This window comes from Herpailurus yagouaroundi, unplaced genomic scaffold, assembly GCF_014898765.1.
Source record: "Herpailurus yagouaroundi ecotype Mexico unplaced genomic scaffold, PumYag 142, whole genome shotgun sequence".
Taxonomy (NCBI): Eukaryota; Metazoa; Chordata; class Mammalia; order Carnivora; family Felidae; genus Herpailurus; species Herpailurus yagouaroundi.
The window spans coordinates 14155374-14177996 of NW_024412397.1; the positions used below are offsets into that span (position 1 = coordinate 14155374).

Here is a 22623-nt window from a genome sequence, read left to right on the forward strand (position 1 = left end):
TAGATTCTTTTCCCTTCCTGTGTTTTCTCCATGGGGTAGTTTTGGGTTTCTTTCCTCTGTCACACAGTCAATAAGAATTTATTGAGCACCTACTATGTGCCAAGCATTCTGTTAGATTCTAAAACTGTAAACAGCAGTTTCCACAGGGGCATGAGAATAGATTCAGACAATGCACTGAACAAGTCTTATGATGGATACACAAAACACAATGGGAACATCAGCTGGCACTCTGACCATTATCTGAACAAACATCAATTGTTAGACAGTAAAATAGCCCAAACACCAGCTGAAGAGTAAAACGTGTAGCAAAAAAATCAGAAGTAAACCACCATGTGTACAATTTAATACCACAGAGATGAAAGCAACGCCTGTTTCTCTAAGTTGGGGTTCACAAACCCACCAATCCACTGGGGCCAGGCAGGAAACCATGAGTGGAGCACGTGGGTTATGGTGGAAAGGACAGCATTCTCTGAAGTGAGCTGCCACCACTCATCTGCTATACCCGTGGACATTGCCATAGACGCCTAGTATGCCTGCATCTCCGGACCAAAAAAGAAGAAAAGAAAGAGAGGAGAGGAGGGGAGGGGAGGGGAGGGGAGGGGGGGGAGGAGGAGGGGGAGGAGGAGGAGGAGGAGGAGAGGAAGAAGAAATCTTGATATTTATGTGAAACTTTATAGTATTTAGCTGGTGGCAATTAATTTAAAAATATTTCAAACAGCAGCCACCAAACAAAACAGCTCTGTGAGCCACATATGGCTCAACAGGCACTAGTTTAGCACCTTTTTTCTAAGTCCTCCAAAAGACCCCACTTCACTCTCTTGATCAAGCAAAACTCAAAAGGAGAAAAAAAAATCAAAAGTATATACCCAAACTTTAAGTATACTCTTGTTAACGCCACAGAGAGGTAGTCACAAAAATCTAAACTGCGGGAAACTCTAGAGGACAAATAACCTGGTTTTTTCCATAATTAAATTGCAAGAGGAAGAGAGTGAGAGGGGGAGGCTTAAGGGGGGGAAGAAATTTAAAGTTAAAGAAATGTAAAAAACATAAAAACCAATCACAATGTATTGACCACATTTCAATCATAATTCAAGCTAAAAATTTAAGACAGTTGGAAATTTGAGCACTGGGTATTTGTTGAAAGATAGGAATATTAATTTTTTAACAAAATTAGTGCCATGGTTGTTTTTAAAAGAGTGCTTATACTTTAGAGATACTTATAGATGAAATGAGAAGATGCCTAGAATCTGCTTCAAAACAATCAAGGCAGAAGGAAGAGACTCCAGATGAAACAAGTGGGTAATTGCTAATGCTGGGCAAAAAGTACACAAAAGTTCATTACACTATCTTGCCTACTTTTTAAAATGTTTTTGAAATTTCCGTAACAACAAAACCCCTCAATTAAAAACCTGTTTTTACCTGTTTTCTGTTTTACTATCACTTGATCTCATCAAAAGTGGGAAAATAATGCAAAAGATAAAGATGACCAAGAGAAAAAAAAAAAATGGGAGAAAGTAATAGTTTCACTAACACCTATAAAGAAACGAATGAGCCTGCCCTTAATTGAAAATTTGACTTTGTGCACAAATGACCCCAGGACCTTTCTTCTCATTTATGGATAAAAAGTGTACCAAAAAACAAACAAACAAACAAACAAAATCCTAAACCGGTAAAATCTCACTGAATGTCTTCCTGAAAGGACATAAATTTCTCAGTGCAGAGTCAGTGTAGCAGGGCAAGGAAGTGGGTGGCCACAGGGAAAGCTAGAAAGAGAAAGAAAGCACATGTAGGGAGGGTACACAGGAAAGCTGACAAACTGGCCGTTCTTGGTGTATCCTGATAGAAGACTTAAATACAGAAAAGACAGAGTCACTTTTATCCTCCCTTTATCCTTCCTACTGATAAGAAAAAAGGAAAGTTACAAAATGATAGTTATCATTTGACACCTATCCTAGAAAGAGAGCTAAATAACTTTTGAGAACCCAATGGAATGGTTTCCTATTATTCTTAAAATCAATTCCAAAAAACTAACTACGGTCTAAAAGGCCTTTGCAGCCAGATATAACCTACAGTGCATATCTACATATTTTGTATTTAAGTGGGAAGAAAAAACTATGATGACCAAAGCACTCAACTTACCAAAAGTTGACCCCAGACCACATGCACCCATGATCCGGCCTATTCTCCAGCCTTGCCTATTGATACTCTCAATCCCACTCACTACACCACACTCACAGCAGTCCTTCCTCAAGGCCCTTAAATATGCTGGGCTCTCCACCTCATGGCCTTCACATACACTGTTTCCCCATCTGGAACACTCTTCACCGTACCCTATACCCCAAACCCTCAAACCACTATTCATCCTTCAGGTCTCAGCTTAAACCTGAGTGAACCAGGATTCACTGCAAACAACAACAACAATAAAAACTATTTTTCCTTAGTGGCAAATACCACAAGGCACATACCAAGGCACATACCTTTCCTTAGTGGCACATACCACAAGGTATGTGTTTGACAAGTCTCCTCCTTGCTATGAAGTCACAAGAGCAAGGATCATGTCCATCTTGTTAAAGACAGGCATGTAGTGGGCACAACTTTCAAGAATTATTTGCAAGGAGGAAAGGAGGGAGCCTTCTCCCTGTACTGTCTTACTATGCTCTGTTTTATGATCATCTGTGTCCTTGTGCAATCTGGCTTAAGTTTCTAAAAAGGCAGAGGATCTGTCCAATTCATTTTTCCCCAGCCTTCAAAGTACTTCATGCCTTGGGAAGCAAGCACTTTGCAACTGTTTGAATTGACTGAGAGAAAAAAAAAAAAAAAAAAAAAGTATCCCATAAAAAGTTTCTATTACAATGATCAGTGAATTTTGAACATAAATATACAACTGCCAACCCCCAAAATAGAAAATTCCCAAGCAAATAAAAAAACCAACAAAAAAACCCATAAAAACAACTCTACTGCCATTTCCACCAGGTTCTCCAAATCAAAAGCAATGGTTCTTCTTTCTCCCAATATTACTGCTGTTTGGTAATTCACCATGTTTGATATGAAGAGTTAACAATTATGATTCTCTCTCAAGAGTTTCTATTCTATTCTCAGGACATTTTTATTTTTTTATTAATTTTTTTAATGTTTATGAATTTTTAAAGAGACAAAGCATGAGGGCGGGGGGGTGGGGGTGGGCAGAAAGAGGAGGAGACACAGAATCCCAAACAGGCTCCAGGCTCTGAGCTGTCAGCACAGAGCCTGGTGCGGGACTCGAACTCATGAACCACGAAATCATGACCTGAGCCAAAGTCGAACACTTAACCGACTGAGCCACCCAGGCACCCCAATATCTTCATTAAAAAATTATAGAAACCAACTTTGCAACTGGAATATAAAAATAACCAGATGTCCTAGAGATTAAAGTAAATATCCGGGAATTATATTCTTAAGAACTGAACTGTTGGTTAACCACAATTTGAAATCTCAGCATCTAGCTCAAGACTGAACACAAAAAAGCAAGCAAAAATTATGCTTGCTACAATTAACAAGAAGAAAAATGATAGTTTTGATATGGTTTCTTAACAATATTTATTACTTAATAATTGTCCCCTATACAATCTGGTTTATACCTATCCAATCTTATCATTTATCATGTCTTCATGCTCACTTTATGTTCAGATTCAAGCCACAAGTCACTTTGACAATCTAGGAATGGAAAATGTGTCTTCAGAACCAGCTCTCATCTCTGCAAGTATAATCGTATAGGTGATGAGGAAGAAAAAAAAAAAAAACCTATCTCAGAAGTTTTATTACGCCACAAGTGATTTTATGAGCAGAATGGAAATGGGGACATAACAGAAGATACAATCCCCGCTTTGTCATTTAGTACTTCCGACTTTTCTGAAGGTTTCTGACCATTGTATCTATACACTTACCCTCTCTCCCACAACACACACACACACGTGCGCGCGCGCGCACACACACACACACACACTTACAGATTGGGAGCAGGGGGAACCAAAACTGTGCAAAACAAACAAACCTGCCCGATACAAGCACTATCAAACTTGCAAAGCCAAGTTTGGTGATCATTTCCTGCACCTCTGGCTCACTAACACCCTCCCAACCCAGCCCAGTGCAGTAAGGTGCATATTACAAGAAATACCAAGACTTGGCTTTTTCCCCTACCTGCCAATTCATTAAGAACACTAAGGCCCAGCTTCCTGAACTCTCACTTAAATGAATCTTCATTCTTTACCCAGACTCAAAGAAATAGATGGCCCTCTACCACCCACAGCTAACTCTTCCATCGGTGTTCATGATATCACCCCTTTTATTTCCTTCAGGACTTTATTTTTCCCTCTCCACTCATGCATCAATCCTTAGCCTTCCCCAGTCTCTTTCCCTTTAGGATAGAAACTATGTTCAAGCCTCTTCCTTTGGAACCACTTCCCTTCTTTCTGCTGAGGCTTAACTTACATCGAGTAAAGCATGCAAACCATAATGGTACATTCAACACCAGGAACTAAAACTCAGAACGTTACCAACAGCAGATGGCTCAAGCCCCTGCCCATCAATATCCCCCTGAAAGGAAACAACTATTTATTATAACTTAGCACCAAAAATTCGTTTTGCCTGTTAACTGACCCTCATATAAATACAGTTATCCAGTAGGTGTCTTTTATATCTGAAGTCTTTGACTCAACATAGTCCACTCCCAGGTTTTAACAGAGGCACTCCTCAGAGTTGCTTCCTCGGCCCTCTCCTCACTCCATCCGCTGCCGAGCACTATCACTCAATCCAAACACGTCAATGAATGCCTACAACAGATGCTCCCTGAGCTCTCTCCAGACATACCTGAATGTCCTCAGGCACCTTAAGTTTAACACATCCAGATCTAATCAATCCACCAACTCCCCCCTCCTCCAAGCCAATTCCTGCTCCCGTGTTCTGCCTGTTGGGTGATGGGATTACCAGAAACCTCCAAGTGATCCTGACACACAAACCCTGTCCATCTTATGCATACTATATCCCTGACATGGGATACAGTGACCCACTTCATGACGTGGAAGACATACTCAAATTAGTTCTGGAATAAATAATAAATCCTGTACTACTCCTTCTCCCCCCAAATATAATCATTCAATAAGACTCAAGAATTCTACATTCCAAGCAATTCCCATTCCGCAGTTCTTCGTCTGCACTGACCTAGTCCAGATCTTTCTCATCTAGCTCCCAGGGAGCCCCTTGGTCGCCCTACCAGGAATGCCCTATCCCATCCACTCCTATTGCTAGTCTACTCTTCCCAATATTCAAAATCCTCTCCACCCACCCAACTGCAGCAGACCAGGTTAGTTTCCTATTTGGTAACCACGCCGTGCAAACCTCAAAAGTGACGTATTCTGTATTGCAATTATTTCTTTCTCCCCTCCTAGGCTGAACTCCTTGAGGCAACACCATTCTTCCTTTGGATCTCCAGCTGGTCACACAGTGCGTTAAAATGTTTAGGAAAGGCCCAGCTAAGGCAGGATCCACGTTTCTAGTTGCTCCCTCTCCAATCCATCCTCCAGCTAGCTGCCAGTTAACGACCTAGAATACAAACCTGTGTTACCCACACACACCCTTAAAGTGCTCAGTAGCTCCCACTGCTTATCAAGTCAAATCCTTAGCATGTGAGGCTGTTCATCATCTGGCCCCAACCTCCTTTTCAGTCTCACCTCCTACCACTTTAACCTCATCACCAAACGCTTCACTACTGGACCTACGCACAGGGTGCCTTTTCATTCATGCTTTAGTTCCTGACACACCCTTGTCATGCAATGCTCATCCCCCACTCACAAAAGGAATCCTTCCCATGGAGCCTTTCCAAAGCATTCCACTTCCAGGGAGAGCTGTTTACAGGGTTTCTGTGTTCCCTTGGCCATATGTAAATGTCTTCATTAAGGTATTTCAAGTGTTATTACAATTGTTAATGTAATTTACACACACACACCCCATATAGGAAAGTCTTACATTCAAAAGGCATTCATCCTGAGAGCTTCATAAATTTAATATAAACATTCTTTTTAGACCTGTTCACTTTTGCCCACAGCCACAGCCAGCACTAGCATTTATTTTGATTGAATGTGAAAAAAAAAAAAGAGTTATAAGAAAACCAAGTAAATAAATAATGTTTATATCACCTTCCTGAAAATTACTGCACATGCTGTAAGCAGCAGAAACCAAAAAAGTTCCACTGAACTCGGGGAGCTGGGTGGTGAGCCTGGTGCTTCAATCAGCTAAATGATGGCTTTAGTCACTTTCACATGTACTACCATTTCAAACTCATCCTCTGCAAAATCAGTCCTCATCTGGTAAATATTTGTAAATATTAACAGAAGACACACCTTCGTTCTTTCTCACATCACCAACCCCTAAGTCTAACACGTGGTCCTTCAGCCTTACTGAACTAGTGATATGAACTGTCATGAATTGACACAATTCTCTCATCAAACTGCACACGTGACATCTTTGAGCTTCTTTCACCGAAACAGCCAATTAGCCACTGAGTCTGAGGATAACATCTTCACACGACTCCTTTTCTCCCTCTGCTGCTCTCAGTATCTCTCTAAACCACACAAGCTCCCAATGATTTCCTTCCTGCAATACTAATCTCTCCCACTCCCAATTCATCCAATGCCAGCACTTTTTTTTTCTTTTTTTAGAGAGGGGAGTGGGGAAGAAGGGGGGGGAAGGGGAGGGAGAGGCAGCAGTGAGAAACAGAGAATCCCAAGCAGAGGCTCCCTGCTCAGCAGAGAGCCCGACACCGGGCTCGAACCCACGACCCTGGGATCACGACCTGAGCTGAAATCAAGAGTCAGACACTCAACTAACCGAGCCACCCAATGCTAGCACTCCTTCGAGGTCTGAGGTGGGGCCTAAGATTCTGCATTTGTAACACACTCCTGGGAGATGCTGATGATGCTAGTCCATAGGTCACAGCTCGAGGAGCAAAGCTTCACTCAACATGATCCTGGAATAAAGTACCTAGTAGGCAGTCCACAAGCACAGGCCAGATGACCATCAATCAGGAAAGTACAGATTTCCAGACTAGGTAAGAAACTGGACTAGATGCCGGGGTCCCTTCCAATGCTCCAATTCTATGCCCTCCCCCCTCAGATATCCATGCAGTTGTCACCCAGTTTAGACCCGTGAGGTCTGGCAAAGCTATAGACTAGCAGGGCTTTCTTCAATTATCACATTCACTAGATTCTGACTCAGTAACTATTCACAGACACCTCTGGTTAAGTCTACTCCAATATCACAAATGTTTCTACAAGTATAAAGATACTGTACAAAGGGGTACTTTGTACAAAGTTGTGCTTACGAGAGTACCTTAAAGACAAGTGAACAACACTACTTTCCTTTATCCACCAGCATTATTTGAAGGTTGAGGTGACTGGCGTTAATCTGTCAGTTTCTTAGAACCAGGAAGGCTAGCAATCATTTTTGTTTTGTTGCTCAGCTGTGGGGAAGGGGTGGAGGTGGGAGACCTTACACATATCTCCAAAAGCAGGAAGCAATGACAGGTCCCAATTCTCTATTAGAAGCTGCACACCAGTTCAGGGTAGAAAACAAGCATTCTGACTGTACTAACTACAAGACAAACCCTACTTCTGGAAATGGACTTTCACGTGGTATCTTCAGAATGACATTATCCTCTGAAGTTCCAACATAATCTGTTTACAGAACTTTTGTCACCATGTATTAATAAGACAATACCAGTCAGAAACACTAAGTCCCTCTTACTGCTTTGGTTACAGAGCAAGGGATTTTGAGCACCTGCTTTATAATCACAAGGACCAGTAACTATTCTCCTTCTGATTACACTGATGATAACACAATGGTTCTGTTAATATCCCCCATAAAATCAGCTTGTCAGGTGTTGATATTACTCCAAAGAGGTAACTGAAGTCTCTGTAAACCTGTGTCACAGAGGGCAAAAAGGTGCTAATGACAGTGGAAAATACACATTGGCAGGTGATTAACCTCGATGTTGATGAGTATGAATTAGTATTTTCATTTGAATTAGAAACATGACTTATTTTAGACAGGATCTGAATAACTTTTTTTTTTTTTTTTTTTTTACCACGGTCTTCATCATAATTTAAAAACAAAACAGGTGCGCCTGGGTGGCTCTGTCGGTGAAGCGTCCGACTTCAGCTCAGGTCATGATCTCGCAGTCTGTGAGCTGGAACCCCACGTCAGGCTCTGTGCTGACAGCTCAGAGGCTGGAGCCTGCTTCGGATTCTGTGTGTGTCTCTCCCTCTGCCTCCCCTGCTCACGCTCTGTCTCTGTCTCAAAAATAAATAAAACATTTAAAAAAAATTTTTTTTCAATGAAAATAAAAACAAAACCAAAAAGCAACTGAAGACCTTTTTTCCAGTGATGCCATTCACATTACTACACGAGACAATATTCCACAGAGACATTTATTTCCCTTCTATTTAAAACAAAATTTAGGGGCGCCTGGGTGGCGCAGTCGGTTAAGCGTCCGACTTCAGCCAGGTCACGATCTCGCGGTCCGTGAGTTCGAGCCCCGCGTCGGGCTCTGGGCTGATGGCTCAGAGCCTGGAGCCTGTTTCCGATTCTGTGTCTCCCTCTCTCTCTGCCCCTCCCCCGTTCATGCTCGGTCTCTCTCTGTCCCAAAAATAAATAAAACGTTGAAAAAAAAAATTTAAAAAAAATAAATAAATAAAAAATAAAAAATAAAACAAAATTTATAACGGGCCGTTAGTAAAGACTTAACTTGCCATATGCATAGTACAAGCTTTCCAGCCATGGATTCAAGAGCTAATATGTTGCTTTTGCTTACATGAACACTTCAGAACTGTGTTTCCTCCTAGTCCACACAAGAAGTCTTTTAAAAAGTTCCTTCATCAGTGGAGACTGAGCACAGTGAAAAATAACATTCTCAGATTATGACCAACTCATCATCGTCCAAATTTTACATTAATGCAGTCTACTATGTATCACTAAAGTAAAAGAAAGTAACTGCCTCCGGGGGCACCTGGCTGGCTCAGTTGGTAGAACATGCGATTCTTAATCTCAGGGTCGTGAGTTCAAGCCTCACGTTGGGTGTGGAACCTAGTTAAATAAATAAATAAATAAATAAATAAATAAATAAATAAACAAACAAATAAATAAATAAATGTTAAAGAATAAAAATTAAAAAGAAAAAACCGACTCCAAAAGATAATCACATTTCCCATAATTCCAATAAATCTGAGGAAAGCAAAACCCTCACAGGCCTTAAAATAAGAAATAAGAGAATGTCTTTCAAATGTACTGCAGGACCCCTGCGCCAGGCTTCAGGGCAACATCAAGTATGTGCACATTTGCATTTCCTTTTCAGAAAAGCAAAATTCATATTTGCTTAACCCAGAATTTATATCCTCACAAACTCTGATACCAAATGGAGCCCAAATAATTCAAGTGGATAAAAAGGCCCAGATGCCTAGATGGAAAGGTACTTAGTAAATCTTAGAGGATAAACTCAGTCTGACTGGACTTTGAACTAGTAATTTATGGCTGCTCCTCAAACAATTCAGGATCCCAGAATTAAGACAACAGCCTAGTCCTTCGGGTCCTTCAAGACTTGGCTCAAGGGCCCTCTGGGGCCTCACACAGTGGAGTCAGGAGCCTTCCTCCTTCACTGCTACGACAGTCATCTGGGAACACTGCCTCCACCAGAACGCTTTTCACCTTTGTGTGGAAATGCTGGCGGGCTTGCTGTTTCCAGAAACATCCTCTCAAGATGGAAAGCATGTCAAGGGATCCTAGAAAATTCAAATCAGTCATCTTTGATTCCAAAGCACCTCTGACCTGGTAGATAATTACTGGATGGGTGGATGGACGGATGGACGGGTGAAAAGTGTATGGTCTGCCACGGTCACTGAGCACCAGGGTCCCCCATCTTCCTTAATGGGCCCTAATTAAGTCTAATTAACGTTTGTGGCAATTCACCATTGGTAAAAATAGAACCACACTATATTTGTGTAGCTTATCACAGTTTACAAAGCACCTCCACATGTATCACCAAATCTGAACCTCACAAAGTTCTCTGAGACTGAGTTATTTTATCACTTTTCTCCTCCTCTTTCTCTAAGGAGGCTTGAGGAGGTTAAGGGGCTCATTACAGGTTTCCCATCAAGTAAAGAAGCCCACAGCCAAACCCAGGTGGCTAGTCCCCAGTCAGCACTCCTCCCACACAAACCCAAGACTAGGGCTCGGTTCATAACAGCCGGTACCGCTGTGCCAGGCACTTTCACAGATTTCAGTTGATCTGCTCAACAACTTCATGGGACACGAAGGTATTGCCTCTTTCAACAGAGAAGGAAAGAAGCCAATGGAGCCCTAGGGGCAGCAGCAGATGCAGAACTCAAGTCCAGTCTTAACTATTTCAAAATCCGCGCTTCCTAAACAATGATATGCTCAAGCTGGCCCCAGAAGGTTATCAGGGACAAGTTCTCCACATTCAGCAAAACAAGGTGGGTACTAAGGAGTTGATTCCGGGGTCAGATGCCTGGACTTGAATATTGCCTGTGCTATACTCACTGTACAAATCCAGACAAGTTACTAAACAGCTCTGTGACTCAGTTCCTCTATCTGTAATACTGAAGTAATAACACGGTCTAGCTCGTAGGGTTGTTATGATAATTAAATTAGCTAATATATACAAAGGACTTAAAACACTGCCTAGTATGTAGTAAAGATACAAACGTTTCCTAAATAACAAAATATTACTCAATTTTGTGAACATTATATATAGTAGGATACAATTAGGCTGAGGAAGCTTAATTCTTTGCACTTGTTTCTTCAAATTAAAAAAAAAATGCCATCTGGTTTGTTATTGTGGAAGAAATGTTACTTGTAAACACCTAAATAAGTTTGGCAACGGCATCATTATTTCATTTAGTATTTTAGGGCAATGGGTCTGGAGATTTTCTCCTTAAATATTCATGGATTCAAGTCCGGAATCCACTCCAGCTAAGACAACTTTGAACTTGGGTAATACAGCTAAAAGCCTACAGAGAAGAATCTCAGCTCTCCAACAAAGAGGGTCTGATAAGGCCACGAAATGCAATGGTAGTCCAATTTTTGTCTTGTGGTCCCATGACTAAGAACTGGTCACTAGAGCATGAGAGCCTGCTCAGGTGGTAGATGTGCCAACTTGACTTGTCTAGGTTTGACATTTAGGACCCACTAAAACTATTTCATCTTTCCAGGGACTTCATTTACCTATAGCACTAACGTGCCAGGACTGCCATTAGGACACTGGTCCCATTACAACATTTTCAGCTCAGAGTTATTTGACATTATGTCCTTGTCATCTCAATTCATGGCCACCGACAGAAACCCCTTCTCAGTCCAACTCAGGAAAACCTCAAAGCACCACTGGCAGAGCTGTTACTGATTTTGATAAACATGCTAGTCTTCCTTTTTCTATATTCAAAAGATAAATCCTATGTGCTCCACAGTGACCTTCAGAGTAGTCCCCAGAAATTCTTCAGAAGGGAAAAAAAAAAAAAAGCAATCTCTTCAGCATCAATAAGCAGCTGAATGCTCCCTAATGCAATGTGTATATTGCAATATATATAATGTATATTATACAAATACTTACACATTTGCAGACACACATATATACATGTGTATCTATACATGTGTCTATACATCAGCATTTTATATTCCAGCTGACCCCACTCCCATCCCAACTACTTCAGGATGACAAAGTATCCACAGGAAAAGGGAATCCTGACAGATCCATATTCCAGAAGCACATGAGTCCTGGAAGTAATGGTCACAATCTGCTACTGGGAAATTAGGGAGTAAAAAAGAAATGTAGTGGAAATCAGATAAGCATCCTTCTCTTTCTCCCTATTTTCTTCAACAAATTCAAAATAGCTTCTAAACCTAAACTGTCCTATATCATAGATTCTAATCTCAGTTAAAAGACAAACTGAGGAAAAGTGGCATTTAAATCAGTGAAGAAATAACTCAACTATTCAATAAAAAGTATTGACACAATTTCTTCCCTACTTCCTATCTTTCTTAAACAGATTAAAATTTTCAGCAGAGAAAATAGAACTGTAAGATACCACAGGAAAATACAGGAAGTTTCATGTTTTAATCCTAGGATAGGGAGTCTTTTTAAGCATGACACAGAACCCTGAATATCTAGAGGAAAAGACTGACATAAAAGTGTAACAGATAAAGAAAATATTAGTGACTTACAAAATAAAGCTAGTTTCCCTAAATATACCCCCCAAAACCAACCTATAGACCAGTAGGAAAAAGGCAAATATCAAACAAAAAGTGAGCAAAGGGATATAAATAAGCCATCCACAACATAAATACATTACAATTAAGATGTGAAAAAAATGATCCACATAATTAAGAATGGCAAATTTTTTCAAATCAAGATTTTTTTTCTCCCAAGTGTATTTACCCCACCCACCTAACCCCTCCCTCCCGTCGGTAAATATGACTACCACCTCCCATGAACATCCTGCCTCAACATTCAATGCAGAACGCATGTGTGGGGCATGTATAAGAGAATGAGTGTCCTTCAATTACAGAATTTACTTCCTCCCATAAGGAGAGATCGTTATTACATAAAACTGAATGTCAGCTGCCCCCCGCCATACCACCTCTCCAAGAGACCATCAAGAGAAATTTCTCCTCTGTTTCAGCATCTGGAGTACATATTCTACATGTCAGATGCAATGTATTTTTACCCTTTTGTACTTCTGCACCTTAAAAATTTCCCTTCCTCATATTAAAAATGAACAGTCATCTTTGAGGAATTAATTGACTCAGTAGATTAACTTCCCTATAAGGAAAGCTAAAACTTTTGCTTAAGGTAAACGCTTAAATTAAAATAGAGCCTAATATAGAAGGAAATCTTTCTCATACCCCTAAAAATATTCACAAACTGTCTTTTTGCTAACAGGAGCAGGAATTTCTTTCTCTGTTCTTCTCCCTCTCCCCCTCTTTTAGGGAGAGAAAGGAGATATTCAAAACAGGAGATTTCATGATAAAGTCTTCCAAAACCAACAAACGACAAAAGCCCAAAGATTACTGAAGTCAGTTGTTTTGGTTTTTTTATAGGAGACAAAAGTAGAACTGAGTATGTGTACCTGAATAAGCTATGCTCTTTTCATTGTGAGAAGACATCTTTAAAAATTTTGTTGAAATAAAGAATATAACAAACACTGAATCTTTCCAATGAACGTATTTAAATGAGAATTTTTCTTCAAAATCTCTTTTTAAAAATTTTCCCAAATATTTTTAAAAAGTTAATGATTTCTTTTTACAGTTCCATTCTAACAATTTCAATTTCAAAGTACTAGGCAAATCACCATCGGTTTTCTGATTTTCTAGTACTGGAAGTCCTCTCAGCCAACCATCTGTCAACTTTAAAGTTCTATCATTAAATCCCCCAAAGGGTAACATTCTAATTTCCCTCTATGCAATTAAGATATCCAACAGCTCCATTAAAAGCCCCCCACCCTTATGTCTGTCAAAGTGATGGGCAACCTCTCAAAAGCACTGATGACAATGAAATGAAACCAGAAACACCTTGAAGTCACAGAAAAACCACCAAATGTGGTAAGTACACTCCATTTTTCTTAACTTTCATTTTGAATACTAAATATAAGGAGGATCCAAAGAGCATAAATTCGTAAGCAGGCAGTGCGGTGAGAAAAAGAGCAATGGACAGATAATCCAAATCATGAGTGCTATTCCTAATTCTGAGAATGACTTACTTGATCAATGATCTTGGACCAGACACTTAACCTCTACGGACTTGTTTAGGATCTCTGTGGGATCCTAAAGTCTATCATCTAATCAAAATAACAACACAAAAATTCCATTTTCTTTAAGTGCTTTTTCTCCTGAGACTCTAGGCACAAGGAGACAGGCACACACCTCAGCAAAAATTAAAGCTAACAATCCGGTAAGTTTTATACATCTGAATACCTCAAATACAGAGTTATCATTACAGTAAACTCGATAAACTGAATTATGATTATTATTGCTTTATATGTCAACTTAAGAAAAAACTCTAGGGGTGCCTGAGTGGCTCAGTCACTTAAGCATCCAACTTCAGCTTACGTCACGAGCTCTCCATCTGTGGGTGCTGGGCGCTGACAGCTCGGAGCCTGGATGGAGCCTGCTTCGGAGTCTGTGTCTGCCTCTGCCCCTCCCCCACTCGTGCTCGGTCTCTGTCTCTGTCTCTCTCTCAAAAATAAAACATTAAAACAACAACAACAACAACAGCTCTAACTTTTAAAAGGATGCATTTCTTTAAATCATCTCCAGCATGCTGAGGTCTAGGTTGGGAGGTAAGGCTGACGGGGAGAGGGAATGAACCAAACATTACCTATGCTGTCATTTGTCCGAATCTATACCAAAAAGGTGGTCTGCTTTGGCTGTCAACCTCAGGCTATCTTGCGTACATGAGGTCCAAGTCGATTCCTTTCTCCCTGACAAAATGCAGGAGATTTGACTCTTTTAAGCCCACGGGCAGGTCTTATAAAACAAAACAACTACAACTTTTAGCCTTCCTAATGGGAAGAAAAGGTTCTCGAATGGAGCCCCAGTATGTTAAGAGTTGAAAAAGATCTTACGCTTATTCCACTCCAACCTCATCATCAGGAAAGCAACACCCAGGATAGGTTAATAAAATGAATACACAAAGCCAGACCAACTTTCAGACTAATTTCCTTAAACTATACACCTTCTTTTCTCAGAGTGTGAGATAAAACCATATAATTTTTTCCCAAAAGTTATTTTTGAAAAACAAACAAACAAGGATACTTTCACCCGACCCCAGGACACATCAGCCAAACTCAAGAACCATAATGTAGCACCCATTCAGGACGAAGACACCACCATACAAGCTCTCAAGATAGATGAATGGGAAAAAGACAGAACTCCTAAGGAATATATTTCTCATCATTGACAAAATAAAAAACCAAACTGGTTCTGTGCATAAAATTTCATTCTTTGGACTATGTGTCAGGAGTGAACGGACTGTAAAAATCAAAGTAATTCTTGAATAGGCAATGAAAACAAGTACAGATCATACTATCACTATATTCAAAAACATGCCTCATATTTGAAAAGAAAGCCCAAATATTCTAACATGTTGTTAACGGAGGGTATATGAAAAGATTCATTCTCTAATTTTTTACCAGATGTATGAGTCGGTAGGAATAGCAAAAAATACAAAACTCTTCCTGCTTGAAAAGAATGCAGGGGAAAAAAAACAAAGCTAAAAAGAAAAATCAACCAATTCAAATCATCTCAAACCTCAAAGTTCTAAAAGACTTTTCACTCCTTATATAAATGGCCTAAAGCAAAATTATTTCAAATTGTGCTCAGTCTTCAACTGAATGCTTTCATATAACTGGAAATGACACTAATTTCATTTGGGAAAGTATATGCCAAAATTTCTGAATTTTGGGGTTTTTTTGCCAAAATACTGATATTTACAAACTTACAAAATGTGTACAACCTACAAATAGACTTTTCCACTCCTTTTCTAGTAGCACCTCGAGTCTCCAAACTCAGAAGCTCCCGGACTTGTACCCGAACAAGATACTTTATCTTTAAACACATTTTACAATGTATTAAGGCAATCTAAAATGTAAAAGTACAACAGGGAACCAACTGTTTCAGCAAGAACCTGGCTTTCTTGGAAGGTTATGCTTTGTTTCATTAAACATACTAGGGGCGCCTGGGTGGCGCAGTCGGTTAGGCGTCCGACTTCAGCCAGGTCACGATCTCGCGGTCCGGGAGTTCGAGCCCCGCGTCGGGCTCTGGGCTGACGGCTCAGAGCCTGGAGCCTGTTTCCGATTCTGTGTCTCCCTCTCTCTCTGCCCCTCCCCTGTTCATGCTCTGTCTCTCTCTGTCCCAAAAATAAATAAACGTTGAAACATACTAAAAGGTACACCAGGCGTATGTTACACACGAGGTATACAACAAAACCATTCTACCTCCAAATCAAAGTGTAATAACACTTCAGTAATCCCATAACTGTCATCATGTTGGATTCTAAAGTACGGTATCACTCAACCTAGAGGAGTTGCTATTTCATAGTTAGCCAAATATCCTAACGTTTTTTAATCCAAATATCACTAAAATTTATTCTTTCCAGATCTCTGAGCTTCAAATTTATCAAAATTTCCCAAAGCCTAGAGTTGAAGTCTCATACAAATCAAAACACAACCAGTCACCACAGACTTAGGTTGTAAATACCTAATATGTCTAAAGAATCCACATGGTCAAATTTTTTGTTTTAATTATACTATCTTTAGAAAACCAAAGGTAAGTATAGAAAAGGGTTTGCCCCAGAAGCACAGGGACAGGAGGCCAGATTCAAAGGCCCTCATTACCAGGGCTGCACCAGATGCCTGGGATTAAAGAGGTGGAGTGGGTTTTAGAAGGTGGGATTCTTTTTTTTTTTTTTTTTTTAAAGGCTTCATTTTCCCAGACATTTTGGTAACTTCTCTTTTTCAAAATGTCAGGCATCTTTTTTAAAGGAAAAAGCTTTTCTCCTGAGCGGCTTCAAGATCTCCTGACTTTCACAGTACAACAATTAAACCCGTCTCCTGTCCAGATAAACTGAATTGTGTTCAACCCTGGCACGTAACAAAATCATTAAATCTAAGATGCCTCATTTGACAGATGTCTCATTAAGTTCATCTCAAAGTTGAGGTAAGAGATGCCTTTGAAAAGAAGGGGGGAAAAACACCTGTTAACTCTAAGAAAACTTGGGAGAGAGAACTGCTCTCTTAAAATCCACACAGAGCTTCACTCACGTGAAAGAGAAGATATTAATAGTATGTGGCACATCTAAAATCTGCTGCCATGGGAGAAATGCCTCCGCGTGTATGTGTGTTTAACGCATCCCTGGGGACCCAAACAGGATGGAAGGCTGAAGAATCAGGGCATGCACCACCAGCTGCTTAACAAAATTCCACAAATTCAATTCAACAAATGTTTAAACTAAAACGCCAAGTATTACACCAGGCTTGGATCATAAAGAATGTCAATGACTGTTATGTTACCAATAAATCAAATGCAGGACTCTTAAAAAAAAAAAAAAAAAAAGAGCAAGAAACCAAAACACTTTACACTTTAAAAAATAATGACCTTGAGGTAACCAATCATTTAAGGTGGTTGATTTAACAATCTTAGAGCAACAAAAAGATACAACTTTTAAACCGGAAACCTTACAAACTAACTTACACACATCTCCTCTCCCTGCATTATTTCACCCAGCACAAAAGACACACATTTTAGAAGTTTCAGAAGCAACAATGAAATTCAGGGAGAAGAGCTTACTCTCTAGCTCTGTATAATGTATGAATGATAAAAATAATCATAACAATAGCATAGTAACACCAGAAAAGCACTATCACTAAAGTACCAGTAATTCTATTCTAAAAAGACTTAAGCAAACCTTCTATGATGTACATTTTCAATACTTTACAAGTAAGGCTATGTTTTAAAAGAACTGAATTGTCACACCTCCACCCTGAAAAGTTATCCACTTTTCAGATGAAGTGTTAATTTTCTAGACCCAATAAAGATTTACTGTTTAACAAATAAGGCATGGTCAGATAAAAAAAAAAATAAAGTCATTAAGTAAACTTCATTTCCTAGCAACTTAAATGCAAGTATCATTGTTTGCAACCAGAATACTGACAACACTTTAGTATAGTACTCTTTCTGTATTGCGTATTAATTTGCCAGTCTTGGTACTCTGGGTGTTCAAAGGCAGCATGATAAAAAAATAAGACCATCAATATTTCATAAGGAATACCACTTTGGACCAGAGGATAATATCACCTCATTACCAACAAAAATAGCATATTTTCTGCATGCTTCTAACCAACTGAAAAATTCAAGTGTAAATGAAATTCAGCATCGATTCATGGAAAGTGATATGAATTGCAAAACAGAATAGCCCAGCTCTCTATATACTCAGCTCTGCCAAGGACTGGAAAACCACAAGCAAGAGGCAAACCTCTCTGTGCACGTTTCTCTCTCTGAAAAGAGGACTGACATCGACTCCTCCCTAATAATGGTTTTGAAAGGACAAATAAGATAATTTATGTGAAAGCCCTTTAAAATTTGTGAAGATGACAAAACCCAACATATTAATAGATGTTCTCAAACCACAGTTACGAAGGAAAAGATAGCATGCAGTTTATACCAAAAACAAATATAAAATGTAAATCTAAAACAACAAAATTAAAGTTAAACCCTTTGTTCTTAAAATTGAAAGGACTGTTCAAGCACACATTGGTGTCACATGTTCATAGCACGTTACTCAATACTGCTGTAATTATAGTAATAAGAGCCTGCTGGTCAATATTACAGCTTAATGCTGAACCACCCCGTCTCAGTTTCCATGCAGGAAACCATGTAAGGTTTGATCATTCCCAAAAGAGAAAAAGAGAAGAAATATGAGGGGTTAGGAGATTGTTCTCCTGAGCAATCCCAAAAGTCCCATAAAAACATCTTGTCCAAGATTTCACTAGGCACAGTGGGTGTGCTCTCCATTCTGCCAACACCCTTTCCCACTATTACAATTGGAACTGAAATAGCTAAACCACTAAATCTAAAAGGTGGCAGAACAGAGTCAAAAATATATATAGTTTAACACTGCCCTTGGCCAATCACTCAGACTCCCTGGGGAGTCCAAAACACAAAGCTCATTAATGTTTTCAAGTCCATAACTTACGTCAAGCCACATAAATTTTTAAACTTTTTAACCTAAAATTACTGTCTTCCAAGGAAAATTTAAGATAGTTAGCTTTAAGAGGAAATTAAATGTTAACATACTTAAAATACTTAAGACCAGTAACTTCATATACAGCCACTTAAATTTTGTCATATTTTAAATCAGCAGCTTAAAGAATGCTTGAAAGATACAATTTTCAAACTAAGTTTTCATTAACAACTCTGTAATTAGATAGCACCTTTCGTCCAACACCTTATACCTCATTAAAGACTTCCATTTTACTTTACCCAAATAAGTATTAAATATTCAAAGCAACTGCGAATGCCTTTCAAAGACTTTTAAGAATAACTTGAGTCAAGTTATAAATACTAAAATCCCATTGAAAGGTGACCTTCAAAAGAATGAAAGTTCTCGGTTGAACAAGAACTTCTCAAAAAAAAAAAAAGTAGCTAACTAGATAACTAGATAGCAGATAATGAGTTCAATTTAAATACAGGAAAGTATTCAAAATGCTTCAAAGGCAACTTCCTAATCTATCCTTAACTCCAACTACACACCTAAACAAAAAGACACACAGCAAGAAATTTAAAAGTCATACCTAGAATTATAAAAACAAATGTGGCATGCGACACCTTTATCTAAAATAAGCTTTAATTCTCTTTTTCCTAAGGATAAGAAATACTACCAAAATGTAACACGTTCTTGTTGGGTGTCCTACTACATTCATTCGACCGCCAGGGTAATTTCTAGGAATCTCCTCCAGCGAGGCACAAACCCTCATTTGCCTGTGAAGTCCTGACGGTGTTCCCATAATAAGTAAGACCACCTTATTACAAGGCCCTTTTGTTCATCAATCACTAAGCTTCCTTGCAAAAGTTCAAGTACCATCAGCGCAATTTAGTTCTGTGGCAAATGCATATCAACAGAGACATTTTATGTATTACCTTGGATTCAAAATAGGCTCACCTCTGTGTAAAAAACAAACAACCAGACACCTCTATAACAAGCATCTTGCTTCTGGGACACCTGTACACGGGCTTCATATTCAAGGACAGGTTGGATACCGCGTGTGACGCCCCCATTTTATTAGCCATTTTGACAAGCATATACACAGAAATATGTATTTATGTTGTGCACACAGAAAGGAAGCAAGTTAAGAAACAACTGCTGCTTTTCGTAAACAAAAAAGATCAAAATGCCCACACCAGAAATTTGACTTAACCAGAAAGAAAATGTGTCACTTTTAGATTGATAAGCTTAAAAAAAAAACAAAAACCACTGTATATCAGTCACTTAGAATATTTTAGACACACTTGAAGAGGTAATTACGAGAATCAAAGATTTAAATTTCATGACTAGGACACCCAAAACCTTTCCCATAGACATTTATCATGATCAACACAAGGACAAGAGACGCAGAGCTTTTTATGTAAAAAAATGTTCAATACTGTTTATTCTACATATCCCTTCCTCTCTAAGTACTTCATTCCACGTAATTGGTTTGGTGATAAGGGCATTTATCATTCTCATGTTAGTATTCTCATTCCAAGTGTGATTACCATTTAATGCTTTCGTAAAATAACAGTATTTTACAAGACACATGAGCTCCAGGAGATAAGGATGCACTTGCTGTTCCTACATTAAAAAAAAAAAAAAAATCACTGATTTTCTAGGCCATAAACTTTTAAAGCCATGTCTTTCAGTTGAGATATTATCTTCAGATGCCACAAATGCTATAATATCATGATATGGCTTTCTTTAGAAGACAAAAATCCATCAGAAATCCACTTGAGTTATATTCAAACTTCAGTGAAACTTAAAAAGACACCTCACCCGGAATGCTCCTGGTCTTGCATATTTCAGTGTGGGAGTAAAGATTTATTCATTGACTCAACTGCCACTAAGACACCAGTTGGACCAAAAAAAAAAACATTAAATTAGAAAGAATGGCAACAGATTAATCAAGTTACAAATAGGATTACTTTTCCACCAGCACCTATACACTAGAATTGTAAAGCTGGGGAAGAGTTAAGTCTTCTAATTTTATTATGCTAACTTTAAGTAAAATTTCTCATCACTAAGAACATAATTGGAAAGGAAAAGATAGGAAACATGCAAAGATGCAAACAAATATAAACCTCCAATATAACACCCAGGATGTAGAGCTCCCTAATTTGGTATCTGCCAAGTCTTTAATCAAAAGAGAAACATTCGTCACCCCTAGTAAGAATTAGATCTAACATGTCAGTCGTATCTCCAAAAGCTGGAAAAAAATAAAGAGAAAAGTAAAAAAGTTTTAAGCTGGAACTGAAAAAAAAAAAAAAGGAAAGAAAAAGAATCAATGAATGAGGAAGATTTTAGATCACATCTCAAGATATGGTAACCACTTCAAATATTATTGTGATCCCTGCGGCCAGTCACACAGTCATGGTCAGATCTAGCTAGAAAGGCTATAAGTCAGAAATGAGAAAAAGAAATGACACATCACTTTTGATGGGAGAATCAAAGTTGCAGGTGAAACCGAAATAAAGCAAAAAAAAAAGCTCTGGGGAAAAAGTCTCACGAACAGGGGTCCTATCTGCCAGCGAGGACTAAGTGGGCAAATAAGCATGACAGCATGACAGCTGAACCGGATGACGAGATAGGAGCTCCTGGGAGTCATGCGAGAATGGCAAACGGGGACAACTGCACAAAGAGTGACCTAGAGCATTTCTGTTGCTCATGTGCCCCCCCCCCCCCCGTCAGTATTGTGTGCACGAGACCGTTTACCTGCAATCCCAAACCGCCTCCAACCCAACGTGCCCAGGAGGGGAGGCCTGAAGGAAGTGCCCTCCCTGTTAACATGAAGTCCTATCGCCGTTCTCAGAAGTACCTGCCACCTGTACTTCCTGGTGGCTGTGCCACCTTTTCCACATCGCTTCCCAACCTCTGAGCCCTCAAGACTGACGGCAAGTCTCGGGTATTAAAACTGCTCGATATACTACTACACAGATGGTCCGTGAAAGCTGTAAAGAAGCAACAAAGACTGCCGAGGACCGCGTTTACTCCTGGTTGGCACTCAACTCCTCGGGATCTGGAAGTGTTTACAGCCCGCACGTCAAAATACAGGTGATTCCCTTACCTGCATAGAAGCGGATGAGGCAGCCAATCTCCGAGTCCATGCCTTCCTCCTGCACCCTCCACAACTCCCCAAATCCCAGTTGGAAGAGGTAGTCATTTTGGATCTGCAATGGCTTCTCGTCCGCCTCCAGGCGCCGGGTGGTCTCTCCGTGGAGCTGCACGTACAGGGTGGGCGGCGGAGGCGCTTTCTCCGGGGCCGCCCCGTTCCCACCCGGGGTCGACTGGGGGCGGCCGAGGGCGGAGGCTGCAGCCGCCTTTTCCTCCCTCGGCCGGTCCCGGGCGGCCCCTGCCGGGCCATCGGCCGCCCTCGGCGCTTTCGGCTGCAGCGGAGGCGGAGAGGCCGTCGGGGAAGGCGGCCGGCCGCCCGCTCCGGGCCGGGACGGCGCAGAGCGGCCGGGCAGGCGGGGCTGGCCCGGAGCCCCCGACGGGGCCGGATCAGCCTCGAGCTCCTCGGACGACGACGACGAGCCGCTGCCGCTGCTGTAGGGGTCCAGCCGGCCGGACACGCTCTCGGCGCTGGGGCTCAGGCTGAAGCTCTCCGTGTCGGAGGTCGGGCCCGCGGCTGCACCGTCCAGGGACTGCGGGGCGCCCGGCTCCCCCGGGCTGGAGTCAGACGGCGCGGGGCTGGCGCGGGAGGAACGGCGTGCCCACCCGCCCGGGCCGCCCCGCAGCTGCAGGTCCGCGGGAGGCGCGCGCGGCGGGCCCCCGACGGCAGC

General features: G+C 40.5%; 1 protein-coding gene across 1 annotated transcript in view; it reads right to left on the reverse strand.

Annotated features, from left to right (window-relative positions):
* Positions 1–22623, reverse strand: part of PHLPP1 (PH domain and leucine rich repeat protein phosphatase 1) — a 214337-nt gene that overhangs the window by 190923 nt on the left and 791 nt on the right. Inside the window, exon 2 of the mRNA XM_040478481.1 lies at positions 21909–22622. Coding sequence (XP_040334415.1) covers positions 21909–22622 — 714 coding nt within the window. The remainder of the gene's footprint in view (positions 1–21908; position 22623) is intronic.